The sequence below is a fragment of the Podarcis bocagei genome (genome assembly GCF_964188305.1).
Source record: "Podarcis bocagei genome assembly, chromosome: 3".
Taxonomy (NCBI): Eukaryota; Metazoa; Chordata; class Lepidosauria; order Squamata; family Lacertidae; genus Podarcis; species Podarcis bocagei.
This window is the reverse complement of record NC_138127.1, coordinates 51,753,713-51,771,657: the sequence shown is the minus strand read 5'-3', so window position 1 is coordinate 51,771,657 and position 17,945 is coordinate 51,753,713. Positions and strand designations below refer to the sequence as shown.

General features: G+C 40.1%; 1 protein-coding gene across 7 annotated transcripts in view; it reads right to left on the bottom strand.

Annotated features, from left to right (window-relative positions):
* SASH1 (SAM and SH3 domain containing 1) overlaps positions 1 to 17,945 on the bottom strand; it is a 533,200-nt gene that overhangs the window by 23,871 nt on the left and 491,384 nt on the right. For 5 of the 7 annotated variants that reach the window (XM_081186274.1, XM_081186277.1, XM_081186279.1 and 2 more), the window contains exons 9-12: positions 15,231 to 15,363; positions 9,891 to 10,732; positions 5,114 to 5,185; positions 1,995 to 2,138 (exon numbers count right to left, since the gene is read on the bottom strand). In XM_081186274.1, coding sequence (XP_081042400.1) covers positions 1,995 to 2,138; positions 5,114 to 5,185; positions 9,891 to 10,732; positions 15,231 to 15,363 — 1,191 coding nt within the window. The remainder of the gene's footprint in view (positions 1 to 1,994; positions 2,139 to 5,113; positions 5,186 to 9,890; positions 10,733 to 15,230; positions 15,364 to 17,945) is intronic. The other 2 variants (XM_081186276.1, XM_081186280.1) reach the window with 1 other exon arrangement.

Sequence of the window (17,945 nt, the reverse complement as noted above, 5' to 3'; positions counted from 1 at the left end):
CATGGAGATTGCATTACAGGAGTCAGCATCATACTGGAGCTTTGTACCAATCAGATGCATCGGAAATGGACCTTGGGAGATAAATGTGCTAACGTGTTACTGTCACTGAGCAACACAACAAATGACTCTTATTTTAATACCAGGAGTCTAACACTGGGATGGTCTGGCAGACTACAATGAACTTTGCTTCAGGACAGACAAAAAAGATTGCCTCATTTCTCCAAAGATTCAGACAAATTCTTTATTTACAGCAAAAGCTGCAACTAAAGGCTTCAGAACCACTCTGACAGGGTACTGAGCAAAACACACTAGTCAAGTGAGAGTCCATTTTTGGAGGCCTTCTGGCTGAAAATCAATCCCGTGCCGTTGGAGATAAGAATGAGACAAAGTAAAATACAGGAACGAGAGACCTGAATTTATATTGGTAATATTATTCCAACATATCTCAAAGGGCCTAAAGATAAACATGCTATGATGTTCTGCTTATCAAAGACCAGCCTTCAGCTCCTTAACACATCATAATAGTATACTGCTGCATCCTGATTATTCAACAGTCCTCTAGAGGGCGATATTAAATCAATGGAAACTCTTTTCAAGGCTGATGCCAATGCCAGTAGTTGCTTGCCAGCAATTACTTGTTATGCTTACAGTTCAAGTGGAAAGACTGATGAAAAAATAATAATAATAAAGTGTTGGGTATTCTGACAACCCACCAAACCAAATTCAATGAAGTCTGCCAAATGCAACATGCTTGGAAAAACAGATTGATTTTGGCCAGAGGAAATTGAAGGAGGAACTTTAAAATAATATATTTTCAGAATGAACTTTAAGGATCAACTATATAGATCTCTGCAATGTGGGATTTAATATGTTATAAAGAAAAAAATATTTTTTTTCCTGATGGCTCACCATACCCATTTGAAACGCTTGCTGGGCAAAATGGAGTTTCACAGATTTTAGGGCTTTATATAAGACTACTTTTTCTGCCCAGTAATTCCCAGCTCAATGGGAATAGCCTCTTGATACAGTGGCCCTCAACACAGCAGAGACAAACAGCAAAGGGACTGATTTATTTATTTTTAAGTGAAACAGGAAAAGCCACTGTTACTATTCAATGGAATTTACAGATTTATAATGGATATTTATAATAACAGGGATCTCATACCATGGGACAATATTTTATTGAAAACCATCAAAGATTTACAACGATAATGAAATGAAATTAGGTGTATGCTGAATGTAAACCTTCCTTATATTATCAGGTACCTGACCCAATATAAATATTTTCCCGTGTTTTCTGTATAATTTATGAGTTTTATGTCTTTCGTTTGCATTTTTAAACAGTGTTTATATTTCAGTACAATTTTAGCTAAACAGTAGGATTGAAATTGCTATTTTATTACTTATTTTAATGGTGGAAGAAGTTACTTAGATGTTTCTTTTGTTTTAAGATGCTTTTAACTAAGTACTAGGGAACCACAAATATTTTTTAAAAATAAAAGTAAGTTATGTCATTACAACAGAGCACAAATTACATTTTGAAAAGTAAATACATTCTATATTTGAAAGGTGTTTCATTTTTTTCTAAATTGGTGTAAGCATTTGTTGCAAAGTGCATGTTGCTGTGTAATTCAGAGAATGTATTGGAGGCAGTTTGACATTGCTAGATGACTAGGGGCACAGTATATAAAGCCATTCATTTTTAAAACCAGCGTATATGGAATGAAATCATATACTTTATTGCCCTAACTCAATCCTAACTCCCTTTTATGATTTTATTGAAGCTCTTTTCACAGTAAATAGTTTTGAAAAGGCCTTGGAATTGCTTTACTACATTATTCCCACGGGGAGTTTTTTCGAATGACGCTGTTGTACTTTCCAGTAAGGTTGCAAAACGTAGGCATCAACAACTCTTCAAGTATTTACTCAAACAAATAAAGCCCCCAGCTGTGGTTTAATTTAAAACAAACAAGCAAATGAACAAAACCACATACCTGCTCTGATAAGGAGCTGCTATATTTCTTAGACATCCTTTTCTTCATGGTTTCTTTAACAGATTTCACCTTTTTACCAAGGGACATGCGGGAAGTAGATGGGGATTTGATCACTTCTTTATAAAGAAAATCACCATCTTTGCCCTGTAAAATGAAAGAAGGATGAAAACAACACCATTTAACTAATTCTTCTTCTTCTTCATTTGCCATTGTCATTTTCCTCTGATCAGGTCTCAGATGAAAAGTGTCTTAGGGAAACATTGACAGCTGAACTGCTTTTGTGCAGTCCCCAAGAAGCATTTCGGTTGGGTCTCTTGACAAGACTGAGCTTTTCTGGTATCATATACTTGGGCTGGAGCATTTTTATAATGGTTGATGAAGCTGTGAACAAGCACTCATTTTCTGCCCTTCTTTTCTCCTCCCCTCATGTGTGTATTTTGCACATCCATCCTGCTTTGCATGGTTACCAGGAAACTCTGGCTTATATGTTAGTTAACAAACAGGGTAATAAGTCAGGAACATATGTCTATAAACATATAGACAACCCCTGAATGCAACTTTTATGTTGAAGTATCAGCCAGAATGCTAAATACCTTAAAGCTCCTGGCTCTATGCATTTTAACTGATGGGAGAATCCAACACAGTGGTACCTTGGGTTACGTACTTAAGTCGTTCCGGAGCTCCATTCTTAACCTGAAACTGTTCTTAACCTGAAGCACCACTTTAGCTAATGGGGCCTCCTGCTGCTGCCGTGCCGCCGGAGCACGATTTCTGTTCTCATCCTGAAGCAAAGTTCTTAACCTGAGGTACTATTTCTGGGTTAGCGGAGTCTGTAACCTGAAGCGTATGTAACTTGAGGTAACACTGTACTGGCATAGCCTTTTCCACCTAAAGTTCTCAATGGGGACCATGCCAAATACACTGCCCTGGAAGTAAATGTTACATTTTGCACAGCTATTACACTTCTTGCACGAATCCCATCAAGCTCAACACTGTCTTCAATATATATTTCTGTTCTACTTCCTTTTTACTTGTTTAGGCTTAATTTGGAACACTTTAGAAGCTAAGAAAAACAATTTCAAGTGCATCTAAAGTCTGGACTCCTATTGTTTATGTTAAGTTTCATTTTTGGAGAACTTTTTAGCAACAGGAAGTACTAACAGGAAGTACTAAGTACTTTCAGCGGAGTCTAGTGTTTATAAGGACAACCATCTTCTGCTTGACTAAAATCCAGGTAGATTGAACTGACTATGGCAGATGTTACATCTGGGTATTTACTTCCGCTACATGTTAACGTTAAGCTTGCTATCTGCTCTAGAGCCAGACTATGCATGACATTCAGTCAAGTGCAATTTGCCCTATTTTTTGTTGTTTTACAAAATGCAGCTGCAGAGGCTGCAAAGCAAAGTGGGAGATTGGCACTGGAATCAGGTTCTTAGCTCTTTTCTCTCAAAATATTTGTTACTGAAAAGCAACCTCCCCCCCCAGCTGCTTTATGTTCCCCAAAGGAAATACATTGGTAACAAAAATGAAAAAGAGAACTCAGAGCGATGAATTAATTCAACAGCACCAACGGAACAAGGAGGAGGAAAGGGCAAGTTCAAATAAGGTGCGGGAAAGCAAGGCAAAATGCAAGAAGACACATCCACCACTGGAACATAATGACACAAGAATTTCCTTCCTGGATCAGACTAAGATCTATGGAGTCCAGCACTCCATTGTCACAGATGTCTCTGGAAATTTATGGGTGGACACGGAGGCTATTATTCCATTTAGCATCTCCTATTGAGAGGTTTACAACCCTGAAATCTAGATTTTTTTTTTAACTTTCATGAACAGCTGCTAATAACAGTACCTTCCATGATTTTGTCCTAGATTTTTAAAAAAAATTTTTTTTAAATCCATGCCAGTGGCCATTTGTTGTGAGTGAATTCCTCAAGTTAGTATTTGTCAGAAGTAGTGTTTCCCTTTGTGGTGATCTGAAATTATTTCAGATCAACTTCATTTAATCTGATGAGTCACTGGGATGGGAGAAAGTAAATTCCATTCTAGCCAGAGGGTTAATAACAAGATAGGAAAGGAAATACAGGTTTGGGGAAGGGGCAGAGTGTCCAAACTCCAGCATGGACTAGCTGCCCAGTTAATAAGACAAACTCTGTTCTTGTGTGTTCCATGGATCAGGCCTTTCACAGCTGCACTTCAAGTCTCCCCCTCCACTTTGAGAGTCCAGCCACCTGGCCAGTGTTACAGCTGGGATGTTTTCAGAGCCATTTCCCTCAACCATGCCAGGTTAAGAACTCAAAAGGATTTGGATTCATGGAGACATGGGGAGACTGAGATTCAGTAACAAAATCACAGATTTAATTTAAATCCTCTCTTTCCTGCTTTCTGTACTCTCAAAAATGCCTAGTGCAACAACAAAGTCAGCTCTGGGAAAGGGGAAGAAGAAGAAGAATATCTGAAGAACTTTTTAGGGGTGGTGGTCCTGCCAGCACCACTCATGAGTGGGTCTTTTCCCCATGGTTGATGAAGATGTGGCAATGGTAGCAGCTGATACAGTACATGAAGACATGGGGATAAGGTAGTCCCCATACATTGTTCTGCTACTACTATATAACAGTATGTTCCTACAGCCCTATTGCATCTTGTTACCCTTTTTATCTTTGGTATGTTCAAAAGAAGAGTGGGTAACTTAAAACTATTCCAAAATATTGCTCTGGCCTGTAAATTACCTTGACAGGCACGACTGCATCTCAGTAATAATAAATCTGTAAGCATTTGGAATCAGAGTGCACTTCTATTATACACACTTTTGCCGATTCATTTTTTTCCATTTAAGTCGACTACTGAACCTAACATTCTTAACTGATATCATAATGTAGCAAATGCTTAACATTTTCTGTATGGTATAAAGCAGCTCTCAATACTTGGCTTGTACGGCAGTATGCATCAAAACAAGTCTGAGGAACTAGATTTGTTGGTGGCACTGATAGTTTTTAGAGCTATGATTGTGGCAGTTGCCACACATTTTAAACTCCATTATAAATCCCACCATTGTGCTTCATTATTAAAAAGAGTAAAACGCGTCAGGCAGATGCGGACCTCTAGCTCATACTCACCATCTGATCCAAATTGTTTCCAATGTGCAGTGAGCGATTTGTCAAGTCAAAGCCACCAAAGCTGCAGGTTCTCTGTGGCACAAGACAAATTTGTGGCTTAATGCATTACAATTAAATTCAGTACGAAGAAATAAACATTTTGTGGGGTATAGAAGACACATGAGAAACCATCCAATTGTACAAATAATGGTAACAAGCAAAACATGATGAGAAATTAAAAAGACTCTGTCATTACATTCATGCATCATGATAACTCTCTGGTCTTTTGCTTTCCACTGTATAGCCTCTGGGTTTTCAGCTTATTGTTGTTTATTCATACTCCCTAGCTCAGGTTGCCCCACAAAACAGTATTTAAATCTTCTTTGAAGTAAGAAATCATGTTACATAACCAACTTAAATCTCACAACCACTTTGTCAGTGCGGTGCAAAGTAATAACAAAAAACCTTTTGACGCAAACCTATTCAGTATTTAATAAATTTTGGAAGCGGACAAGCAACTAAAAATCCTGAAAATCTACTCAAATGTAATTGGGCCAAGAGGACTCTCAAATAGATCCACAGTACTTTACTTAAAATGACCAAATGTCTAAGCTTCCAAGGGATATATATTAATAGGAGTTTCATTCTTGGAAAGCATTGGCTCTGCATTTGTTACCAAGTCCTTCATGGTACAAAGGAGCTTTGTTACTGCTACGAGAGAAAGTAGGTTATATTTACAGTGGCACAACTTAGTGGAATGAGACGAGTGGAATGAGTCACTCTCAGAACATCAGCCCAAGCCAAAAACACTGATGCCGGTTATAAAGGTTCTGACGGCCTAAACACGTCAGCATTATGACACCACCTTTCTTCCAAATGCTAAAAAGCACACTAAGCAAAGTCGCATTTTCAAAGCAAGGTAGGAACAAAGTGGCTCTTCCTAACGGTCCTCATCTGTATCTCATGCAGTACTTAAAAAATGCTGGTTCCTTTAAACTCCCTAGGGATGCACAGCTCCCTTTCAGTTCTGCAAGCAGAGTTTTTACCTTCTCTAGAAGTAAAACAGTCTTTCATTCCTATGCCTTGATCCAATGTCTCTCTGATCTTATGGAAACTATAAAACTTTCTAGATAAACCATCATCCTTTATGGCACTAATGTGTCACACAACTAATGCTTTATAGGAAATATCTCTCCCTTTAAAATTAATTATTGAGGTGGTTACCAACTTGCAAGTTGGCTAGTAAGCTGTATTTGCAAATCTGTACTAAGAGACATATATTCTATTCTTTCTCAATCAAGGCTTTGTTGGTGAGCTCGTTGAAGCATTCCTGTTATGGAAATTCAAAAGCCAGCATCAACTTAATAACAAAAGTCAAGAACTAAACTTACTTTCTCAAAAAGCAAGAAACAAAAACAGCTGGTCAGAAATTCTGAAATCCTTAAATATCAAATGCAGAGATCAGTTTTTAGGCAAAACTGGTATGCATGTGCAACGGGTGTGCACATATCAGCCCAGAAGCCACAGTTCTAGCACATGTGATATCTGGCATTATACAGAGAAAATTATAGCCAAAGGATTATTTTTGACAATGCTGGAATGTAACATGTAACTGAAAGTAGTGCCAGTATTCTCTTCAGGATTCTAGCAGTGCTGCTATATAGTCATAACACAATTTGCCTTGAAATATATGTATTTAATAACTTCCAATAATTTTATGAGATACATGCCAAACAAAGTCTGTGGATAAAAGGTTGTAGGCTAGTCAATGGAATGGTCATGCGATCAAAAACAGATTGGTGCATGTTCAAAAGGTTCTATGCATGCCTGGGCCACCAAAACAAATTTAGATGCCAAAAATAAATGTGAATACAAGACAAATAACTCATCATACTGAACAAGAGGCTTCCATAATTCCCTGAGGCTGCAGTAAGCATGAATTATGATCTTAGAAGAAGAGGTGCTTAAAGTTCACACGCAGTTTAATTTTTGCCTTTCTTTTGAAAAGAAGAAAGCCACAGGATGTAGTTAATTAAAGGGTCATTCTGAATAAAATAAAAGGAAATAAATATCTTTCTCTCCTATAGAACAGGATAAACATACAGTGGTGCCCCGCAAGACGAATGCCTCGCAAGACGGAAAACCCGCTAGACGAAAGGGTTTTCCGTTTTTGAGCTGCTTCGCAAGACGAATTTCCCTATGGGCTTGCTTCGCAAGACGAAAACGTCTTGCGAGTGTTCCGTTTTTCCTCCGCTCCCCCCCTTTTCTAAGCCGCTAATCCGCTAATAGCCTTTTAGCCGCTAAGCCTTTAATAGCCGCTAAACCGCTAATAGCGCTAATCCGCTAATAGGGTTGCTTCGCAAGACGAAAAAACCGCTAGACGAAGAGACTCGCGGAACGGATTATTTTTGTCTTGTGAGGCACCACTGTATCACGGTCACATAAGGATATTGGGCTCCTTGCTACAAAAACCACAAGCTATATGAAATGGCCATTGCATTGACAACAAAATAATTTATGGGACATTTCAGGTTCTTTATAAGGAATATGAAAGCTATGCTGCCTATTTATATATCTTGTGTGCCACCTAAAATATCTTGTGTGCCACCTTCTGAAATGCTTTCCCCCTTCTTCTGGCTCCCCGTAAGTAAGATCACTTGAGAGTACTAATTCTAGTGAAGTACATTACAAAGAAGGCCAGAATCAACTACTTATGTACGACACAACTGGGAGAAAGGATCTGTCCTAGCCAGAAATTAACATATCCTCAAAATGGCCACTAGCCAAATGCAGGCACAAAGCTGGCTAAAAAACAGCAGCAAAGATTATGTTCTTCTTTTGTCTGCCAAAGTCACACCCTTAAAAATTAACTAACAAAAAGTCAATTAAACCTCTCATTGTGTTATGCTGTGTAATAGTTTCCACTGAAATCTCCTCTAGGTCTAATGAATCTATTAACAAATGTGCCTCCCTTCCCTCCTACAAAGAAAACAATCTTACAGCTGTAGAAAACTAGGACAGATGATCTGTTCTTTCCTCAGCATCCAAGAAACAGGAGAGCTTCTGAAAACCAGCTGATGTGATTGCCTTGCCTTGGGAGATCCTGGTTCAAAATGCCATTCGGCCATGGGCTTGTTCATTGTTATTTGGAAATATATTAGCTCTCAACATCAGTCTCCTAGCTAGGAAACTGAAATAAAACTGCCCCACTTACAGGCAGTTGTAGGAATTTGGCTGTAATCCTAAAGCAGTAAGCCCCATTGAACACAGTGCGGCTATGTTGTAAGGAAACTGTTTAGGGCTATGCTGTAAGTGAGTTAAGGAACTGTACAGCACTTGCACAGTGTAAGTGATCAGTAGGAATAAAAGAAATAACATACTGGCATAGGATATTTTTGAAGGTTGACAATGTGGCACATTTGCCCTAACCATACCTATGTAGAACTTCCATTCCCCTCCTGGTTAGGGAGGATTAATGCAATCCTGTTTTCATCAGACATGTAGAACCAGTTCTAATGATAATCACCTTCATGAGAAGGGATGCATGAAGGTGCTTTCCTTCCTATCTCTGCCACTCCCACATGTTCGTGGTGGTTGTACAGTCATCACACAATGGACCTCTCTGACAACAGGCATAAAAAAAGTTTGACTGTCTTGGGAAAGGATGGGCTTGCTGAATACACACTGTGTGAACTTTCCCTCCTCACCTTTACTGCCGCTATACCCACTTCTGCCTCCCACAGGGTAAGGCTATTTTTTCTTTTTTGAAGAGGCACATTGGGCCACACAGTGGGTAACAAATTGGGCCACACAATGGGTAATACTTTTAGACATGTTTCTCTCCCTAGCCTCTGGAAGTAACACTGAGGAGGTGCTGTGCTTTGACAGCTAAAAAGGAACAATATGGTCACATATTGTAGAGATCCATTGTCTATTCCTTCTTTTAAATCAGGTGTGGGAAATTGATCTGGCTGGTGGGACAGATCCTAAAGTCCCCCAACCTCAGTGGGCCATTTTGACATGGGGCAGGGCTGCCTCCTTGTCAATCACCTCTCAAGCACTGCCCACCAGCTGATCAGCAAGACCTGCAAACCATGCTTTTGGCAGGAAGTCACATCTTTCCCTGATATCATATATGACGTCAGATGTAAGGCAGATGGGTGTGGCTTGGGGAAAATGGACCCAAAGGTCAAATAACACCTGCAGCCCACCACTGCTATCAATGTTCTACAGGATCACCTGATACTTTTACTGTCCTTTTATTATTCTTTAAATTTTGCAAACTGCTCTGATGCTTATATTGTGGAAGGTTGGGGTATAAATATCCTGAAAACAACTAACTAACCTGCATTATCCAAGGACACCAAAAAAACTTGTACTCAAAAGTGGGGGTAGTGTGTTTGTAAAAAGTTATACGTATAAGGAGGAATATAGCTGAGTGAAGTTGCAGTTTTATCATTTCTGCTAAAGAATGCTATAGCTTCATTATTATTACTGTTTAATGCAAACCTGTGTTTCTGCACCAAAAAAGTGCTTTTCTTGCCTTTAGTCATCCTGAATCATAAGGGCAATGTGTTTCCCCTTAATATTTTGCCAGTTTGGACACTGGGGACCAGGACACTCTGTCCAAACACTTATTAGAACATCCTGTTGGCAAATAATTGAGGAGCGGAGGAGAAGAGAAGAGAAGGCCAATGAACTATGCATTTCAGATGTTATGGTGGAGGAAAACACGCCATGCTGACTGCAACCTCATGGGAGCCAGAAGGCCTCCGTCAGTGATAACTCTTGGACTCACAGACTTTTGGTGGATTCTCAAAAGAACCCTTTTAGTACAGCGGTCCATTGTGGCAGCCCACTTCCTCTTTGCCTCATCCTCTTCTTCCAGCAGACATCGCCTCAAATCCTGCTCTTCAGCTTTGCTCAGTGTCCTGTCAGTAACAGGCCGCACCAGATGTGACAGGTTCAGGTGACTGTAGAGACTTCTTTCTACCACATACGTGATATTGAACTCGCTGACAGAGTTGCGCCCTCGAAGCCTTCTGTTTGGGAAGCCACAGCCTCCTCCTCCTCCTACCCCCTTGGCTTTGTGACGAAGCAGCTGAAGGTCACAAATTGAGGGTGATATGTATTTCCTAGCAGGGCGCTGGCAAAGAAAAGCTCTAGAACACGAGTAGTTAGAATCTGTCTTTTTCAGTCGGATCTGCTTCCTGACACTCTGGATTTCCTCAAAGGATACCAAGACATGGTGCTTGCGCCTGTTGTCATAAAAGCAAACGCTTTCTTTACTTACCCCGTGGCTCAGAGAACCAAGGTTCTTCTTCATCTCTCCATCAGTCAAGGAGCGGCAAACCTTTGGAGTCTTCTCCTCTTCTGGGTAGGAGAAAAATGTTCCAAGTTTCTTTGGGGGTTTGATAAGGCCACGGCTTTCAGATTTACTGAAGGTCTTGAGCAATTTCCTGTTAGTACCCCAAGTATCTAGGCTGCTCGATGAAGGAGATGTGGTGAGTGAGTCAGAGTCCTCATCTGGCTGTTTCTCAGTAGAGCTATCGGAGTAAAGTTGCTTCTTGTGAACTCCAGAATAAAGTGCTGATCTGTCATCTGGTACTGGAGAGCTGTCAAGGGAATGCTCATCCACACCTACAAGGAGGGAAATAGCACATTAGCTTTCACATACTTAACTATGAGTGTGAAAAGAAAGCAACAGAGGTGCACCCCCTCCAACCGAAGAGGTATGCGGCCATTCTCCTTTTCTGAAGAACAGAACCATCTGAGAGATACCAAGCAGTGATACAAATGTCTGGAAAACAAGGCAGGGATACTGGTGTACACATCTCAATATTCTTAATTCATTTTTAACAGAACAAATCTTTTCTAGCTTTAATTTTATAAAAGGGAAATAGGCTCTTTGTAGCAAAGTATTTCTTTAACATTATTAGGACAGAAAGAGTAGAAAAGAGCAGAGGAGCAAAAAGGAAACAAAACATCATAATTCCATTTAATATGCATTTAATAAAACTTCAGTTATGGTTAATGAACTATTACAAGGGTGGGCAACTTGTGCTCCTCCAGAGATTGTTTGACTCCCAACAGCTCCAGCAAGCCTGGCCTATAGTCAGGGTTGATGGGAACTGACATGCCAACTCCCACAGTAAGATTGAAAAAAGTGCTCTGCCTGCTATTTGGAGATTTTTTTTATCTTCTTTATATAGTAGACAGGGGGGTCCTTTATCTCCAGTTTTAGTGCTATGAACCACAGCGCTAAGATCAAAGATAAGATCCTCTGACTGCTATTTATGAGTACAATAGGCCCACAACTTGCATGCATTTAACTTGTGCACATTCAGCTTTATGCATGTGGCAAATAAAAATAAAAGAAAATGAAAAGGGGGTGGGGTTCCAGGGAAAAAATTATTTTAGTGATCCCACCTGCCATTGTACCAAATGGGTTTTGACTATATGTGATTTTGGCTTTAGGTATGATCCCTAGAATGGTGCCCCATGTTAAGTTGTGGGCCTACTGTAAAAGGTAGCATTACCACCCACACCCTACACTCATTTGCAGGAGTGAGGTTGGGAGAAAATGCTGCCCTTTACTTCCCCAGAACGATCTGTGTAAAGTGAAAGGGAGCATTTCTAGCCACACCCCCACCCACTCCAGCACTGGGATGGGGAGAGATGGAAGTGCTGCTTTATAATGTTTATCTGCCCCTGCTTTACAGGATATGCTGTCCTAGGTAGGAAAGGGTATGACTACAGAAACCAGTGGGTCTTTTGCAAGTCTGTGATTATAAAAGTCAGAGTTAAAGAAAATGATAGGTAGCAAAATTCTTGTTCTTTCTATATACTAGCTGCCAGGCTGAATATAAGGAAAGTTGTGTATGAATAGAACTGCTGAGGTTTAAATCCACCCTACGCAAGCCTAGATTTGGAAAGATAACTTTTTTTTCCATTTTCTTTTTTCTGTTATGGGTAGAGAGAGAGAAATGCACACCACATCAGAAAGCATTCATCCATTCTGACAGAGTAAAACAAAAAATAGCAATAAAACTGAATGAAACATGTATCTAACTTTGTATGCCCCAGATATCGTGGTTAAAATCGAGTTTTTCAGGAACACCTTCAGTAGTGTTCTGTTGTAAAGTAAGGTAATTTGATTTTCCTTTCAATAAAACAGGATACAGAAACTCCACCACTCACTCGTTTAACAAGTTTGGTGGGGGGGGGGGGAGGAGAGAGAGAAGAGAGAGAGAGAGAGAGAGAGAGAGAGAGATGGAAAGCACTGTTGTGTCATCAAGTACAAAAACATCAAGGCAGTACTAAGAAAGGCTGTAATACAGAGTGGCATGGAACACCAACAAATATATTAAACTGTGGAAGATGTACAACTCATCAAGTAAAATATATAGAAATATGTATTTCTATATCTATATTTTATGTATCCAGATCACTGTTACGGTCTCATTCTACACATGTTTAATCAGAATCAAGGTCCATCAAGTTCATATGTATTTATGTATCCATCCATTCAATTCAGATTTATTTGCCATCCCTTCTGCATGGTGCCCAAGTTGACAACAATATAAACAACATTATTAAAATAAAATATAAAAAAGAGCAGATAAAAACAGCAACTAATTAAAACTAAATAAAAAAGCAGTAGCAACAAAATCAAATAAAAGACCTGTCTAAACAAGAGATTTGAAGGCGAAGCCCAGTTTGCTGTTTTGTTTAAATGTAGCCAACTATAGCTTATCAAAACTAATTTGTTGTGGTTTATAATCCTAGTTTGTGGGCAAACTGATCGTCACAAACCATAGTTGGCCGCAATCATACAAAACAGCAAATTAGTGTTTGCCATAAACGTAGAGGCAGAAGCTTCTAATCAGCTGCCAGATGATCGTTAGCTGGTTCAGGCAAATGGATTCAAGACTACTGAATCTGAAGGATTTACATTAGCTACCTATGCACTTCTGGAGTAAACAAAAAGTGCTGATATTGAGCTACACCTGGAGGTTAATTACCTGAAGGCACCTTTCCTTGTACCAGCCTGTCCATGTCCTAAGATCCTCAGAGGAGGCTCTACTCTGCATTCCACCCTTGGGGGAAGTACATTATGCAGTGATGCATGGAAACAGCCATCTCTGTGGTGGTATCCTACTCCCACTCAAAGGCTTGGCATTGGACCTTTTTTTTTTTTTTACCAAGTGAAAACTGCTTTGTTTTCTCTGGCATTTATAGGAAATTAAAAAGTTTTTCCTGACAGAGTAAGCAGCCTGCTCTGCTGTTTATTAGTTTTGTAGTCTTAACATACCTTTGTTGCTATTATTAACAAAATGATGTATAGCTTATATGGTTCTCAGTCTATTTAAGTAACATGCAGTTTGTAAACTGTGTAGTGCACCCCCTTGCACTGAGATCTTCTATAAAGACACCAAATAAATAAATAATCTATAATGTGTGGTGTGTGATGGAAGGGAGGGGAGGGGAGGAGTGGATGAGGCCCACCACGATCCCATTCCTTGAACTCTGAACAGAGCCATGAGGTACTGTATTGTATCTATGTGCAGCAAGATTCTTTACATGTACATAAATTTTCACTCAAAGGTCCACAGAAGTGCACTGCAATACCATTTAGCACACAACTCGCCAAAAAGGGAAATAAACTCCACCCGCATGAGAACTAGGCCTTCCTAGTATGCATTATTATTAAAATGTTATACGAACAGCTTCTTTAACCCTCAACAGATTTGTTTTTATCTGTAACTGTAAACAAATGAACAAACAGCATGCCAAGTAGAGCTGAATGCGTGCTCTGAAGGGTTAAGTCACTCTCTGCCATGGAAAAAAATTGTGGCAGTTTCCCACTTCTACCCAAGTGAACCACACAGATTTTCTGACAGACTCGTCATTCCTATTCCTTGGTGAAAGAATAACTTGCAGAGACTGAAGGGAGCGGCTCTACTCAGGCAGATGTTTCAGCATCCCATGAGAAACCCACTGGCCTTCTAACCTATGGGGTAACCTCCCATTTGCACTTTGTCTTAATTCCTCCCCACCCCCAAAGCAGCACAGCTCACTGAAGAGTCACCATTCATAGCTCCAGAACTTGCAGAAAATAAGTGTGAGTAAAATGCTCAAAGTGGCAGGGACTTTCTGTGTTTCACATTAAAAAGAGAGCATTTACCAGAAAGGATGATGCCATCTTCTGCTTCTGCCAGTATTCTGCTCTCCACAAGTCCCTCAAGCATAAACTCAGCACAACATTTGATCATGGAGAAATCTATGCAGCTTTTGAAACATAGGATTTCCACAGACACCTTTGAAAGATCCAATTGAGAATGCATTTCTGATACCTTCTTCCAAATATCCTTACTACATGCAGCATCAGAAAACTACAATGCATTTTGTTATTCGGCTGACAAAATGTGCTCCCTGACACAAGACCAACTGTGCTAACAACTTCAGCAGTGACATTCTCTAACCAAACAGACCCCTCCACTTTTTGTAAAATATCAAAACATTATTGGTTTTGATCCAAAGACTTAGGGGGTGGAGTTCTGCTTATTCTGTGGGGCTCTCTTCGCCCTTTTTGTTGCAGCCTCTTGCACAGATGACCTTCTAGAATGGTGTGCAATGTGACAGGGGGATGATGGTGATGGTGACTGCAGCTGGGAGGAGGGGGGAAACTGGTAAGTTCCCTTTTCATTCATTCGTCCATCCATTCATTCAAAGTATTTCTATGTATCCATTTCCACAATAAAATCACAATACTAAATCCACATTGAAACCAGTAAGGAACCATAATCAAAACAACAGCAAATAAAAAAACACTTTAAAGGACAATGGAAATCAGACACTCAATAAAACAGAGACCAATAAGAAAGTAACAGAAGAGTAAAATGATAACTTCCTTTTGTGAGAGTCTAACACAAAGGGCGATCCAGACAATTAACTTTAACATAGCACATGGAAGAACGTCACATGATGGCAACCAGACAGAGTCATCTTTTTAACTCATTACATAGGATTTCCCCCACTTACCCCCATAAGAAAAATGTCCATGCATATTTCAACAGAGAATAACTTCATGATTAGCAACAGACACTTTTTAATTTCAGCACTGTTGGGTTTTTACCTTCACTGCTGGGCTTTTTAATTTCTTCCACTCTAATTAATTTCTTTCTTACTCTGCGAGTTGAGTTGACCAGCTTATGCAACCTCTTAAACTTCACCGATTCTTCAGATTCATCATCCGACTGCTCTCTTGACTGGCAAGGAAACAAAAGGAAATGTTAATAAAAGAATTATCCCGCAGCTCAATCACTTTCTGAAGTCAAGTCGATGCAGCCTCAGGCTTACTGTGCTCTGTGACAAGGAAAATCCTGTAACTTAAAACTGTTATTTTCAAGCTCAGGTCACACTTACTCTCCCCCGCCGCAATTTCTCTCTCACACACACAAACTGCTTTAAAAAGAACAGCACATACCATTTTAACTTCTAAATTAGCGCACGGCAAGGTCTCAGGCACCTAAATGCATTGCAGCCCTCATCCTTCTCTCCACCCATTGTGCAATAATAGCTACTTCCACGTTGTCTCTGAGCGCATTTCAGGCAGAACTCTTTCCTGGGACTCTTTTAGCCATGCTAGTTAGGCTCCTGTGGTTTGGGTCAGGCACTGGTCTTGTCTGGCCTGGCGGCTCTTGACATTTAAAAACCTGGTTATAAACAGCTTCTCCAAACTGAACTGAAACTCTATCATTGACTACTTTTTTCCAGACTTCCAAGTAAATCAAAAACAGCAGCAGCAGCAAAAATGATGGGAGGGGGGTAAAAGGAAGGGAAGGGAAAGGAAATAGGAGATCTCATCCACTCTGACTTGTTTTATTAGCCACAGAAAGATCTTCTCCTTCGCTGTCTCGGAGCTTCTCATTCTGAGGATTCTCAAGGCTGGCTGCTAATATGGATGCAGCATTCCTCCAGATCTGACCAAAGGAAAACTCTGACCTTTACAGGCACTGAGTATAGTCCATATTCCCCAGCATCCCATTTTGTCTCACATCTGATGCAGTATGCTCAGTTCCAGCTGTTTTCCCTCAAGTATCAAACATTACAGAGACCAAAAAAATCCACCCTCTCCAGCAGCAGTGACACCACAAGCTGAAACAATCCATTCCTTGTGAACCAAATCAGAGCTCCCATTTTCAAGCCAGATCCAGTGCTCAATATGCTACTTCCTCTGTTGTGCCCTGTTTAGAATCTGTGTGTGAGAGAGTAGAAAGCAGGGAAGGGGGAGGAAGAAAGAGTGGGGCCCTCTTTGCTTTTACAGTACAGAACTGCCACTGTACAAAATGCATTCCAAGGAAGAGAGAATATTCCAGCTGGAAATCTCTGAAGACTGTATCCCTCACTTTGCCTCCATGTACAGAGCTCTGACCAATTCATCACATTCTGAACATCCAGCTTAGAAATCTCAAGAGCAACTTCCTGTCAGTGAACTTCAGGTCACTTGTGTTTCCATGTTGGAATGCGCCATTATTTTCTGGTGATGTTTTAAGCCTGACAAAATAAGCTTTATTTAAAAACTGACTCCTACAAAACATGTAAGCGTGAAGCTAGCCATTTGGTCCAAGGCAAGACCAACTGGCACTTATAGCATCATTTGTCTGGTGTATTTACAATGTAAATTTTTTGGGGGTGGGGCTAAAACATACACACCTTCTGAAATAAATTATACTGTTGCAAAAATATTTTGCAGGGATGCCGAAGTTCTGAGTAGTAATGACAAATATATTTCCTCAATCCTTTGGGTGCACTGAGTGATGTTTTTTAGGCTGAACAAGAGTTATTAGTCCAATACTTAAGAAAGTAGATTATATTGTTCTATACATTACTAATGATAAAAAACCTGTAGTGAAGAGAGAAAACTGTACAATCCATTCAACAAAAAGCAGCACCCTACACAGAAGCAATTCTGTTACCTGAAGCAACCTAGTGGCCTCCATATGTTCATCAGCCCTTAGGCAAATATGTTTAGTTTATACATTTGGTGGATGTGATGGTGGAATGAATGGATAAGAATATTCAATACCTCCTCCACCATGGATAGGAGGTAAAGTGTGACTTACTCCTGTACTGAAATGGGAGAAGTAAGTTCTCATGAACATTATTTTTGGTGCTTATTGCCACAAACAAACAAAAACCACAAAAACCCTCACATAAAACAGATTGGCAGTGATCTGCTTCAATAATTAAGCTACCCTTGATAAATAAAACCATTGCAGCCATGTATCTCCACACGGTGACAAAATAACTTTCACAAGGATCTCATCGTTGTGGGCTGGAACTGATTTTCCTGTCACATACGCATCCTTTAATTTCAGATGGGAACTTTCTGAAATGCGTACATTGCTTTCACGTACCCAGCCTGGAGCTTTATGAAGCAAAGAGGCCACTAGATTAAAGCATTAATTCCATAGCAGAAATGTTGACCCCATCCAAGTAGGATCAGAATCCAGCAATCCAGAGTGCAATTCCTGATGGTCCTCCAAGATGGGACTTTTCCTCCACAGCACTCTCCTGGTTATTTCCATGCAGGGTTGAAGGATGTGCTCACCTTGGAGGCAGAGTTCTTTGGTGTCTCTTCCAACTCTACAATTCTATGATTCTATACTGTACTCCCAATATAAGGTAAATTTCAAAGCAATTTAGGTGGTATCCATTAGTGCACGGAGTTCCACTTACACAACAAAACGTCCCCCCTCTCTCTTCTCACTTTGTGCCCCTACATCCTTCCCAAATCTGCTCTGGAAGGTTGGAGAAAACCCCAGAACAGACGTAGGTGGCCTGGGGG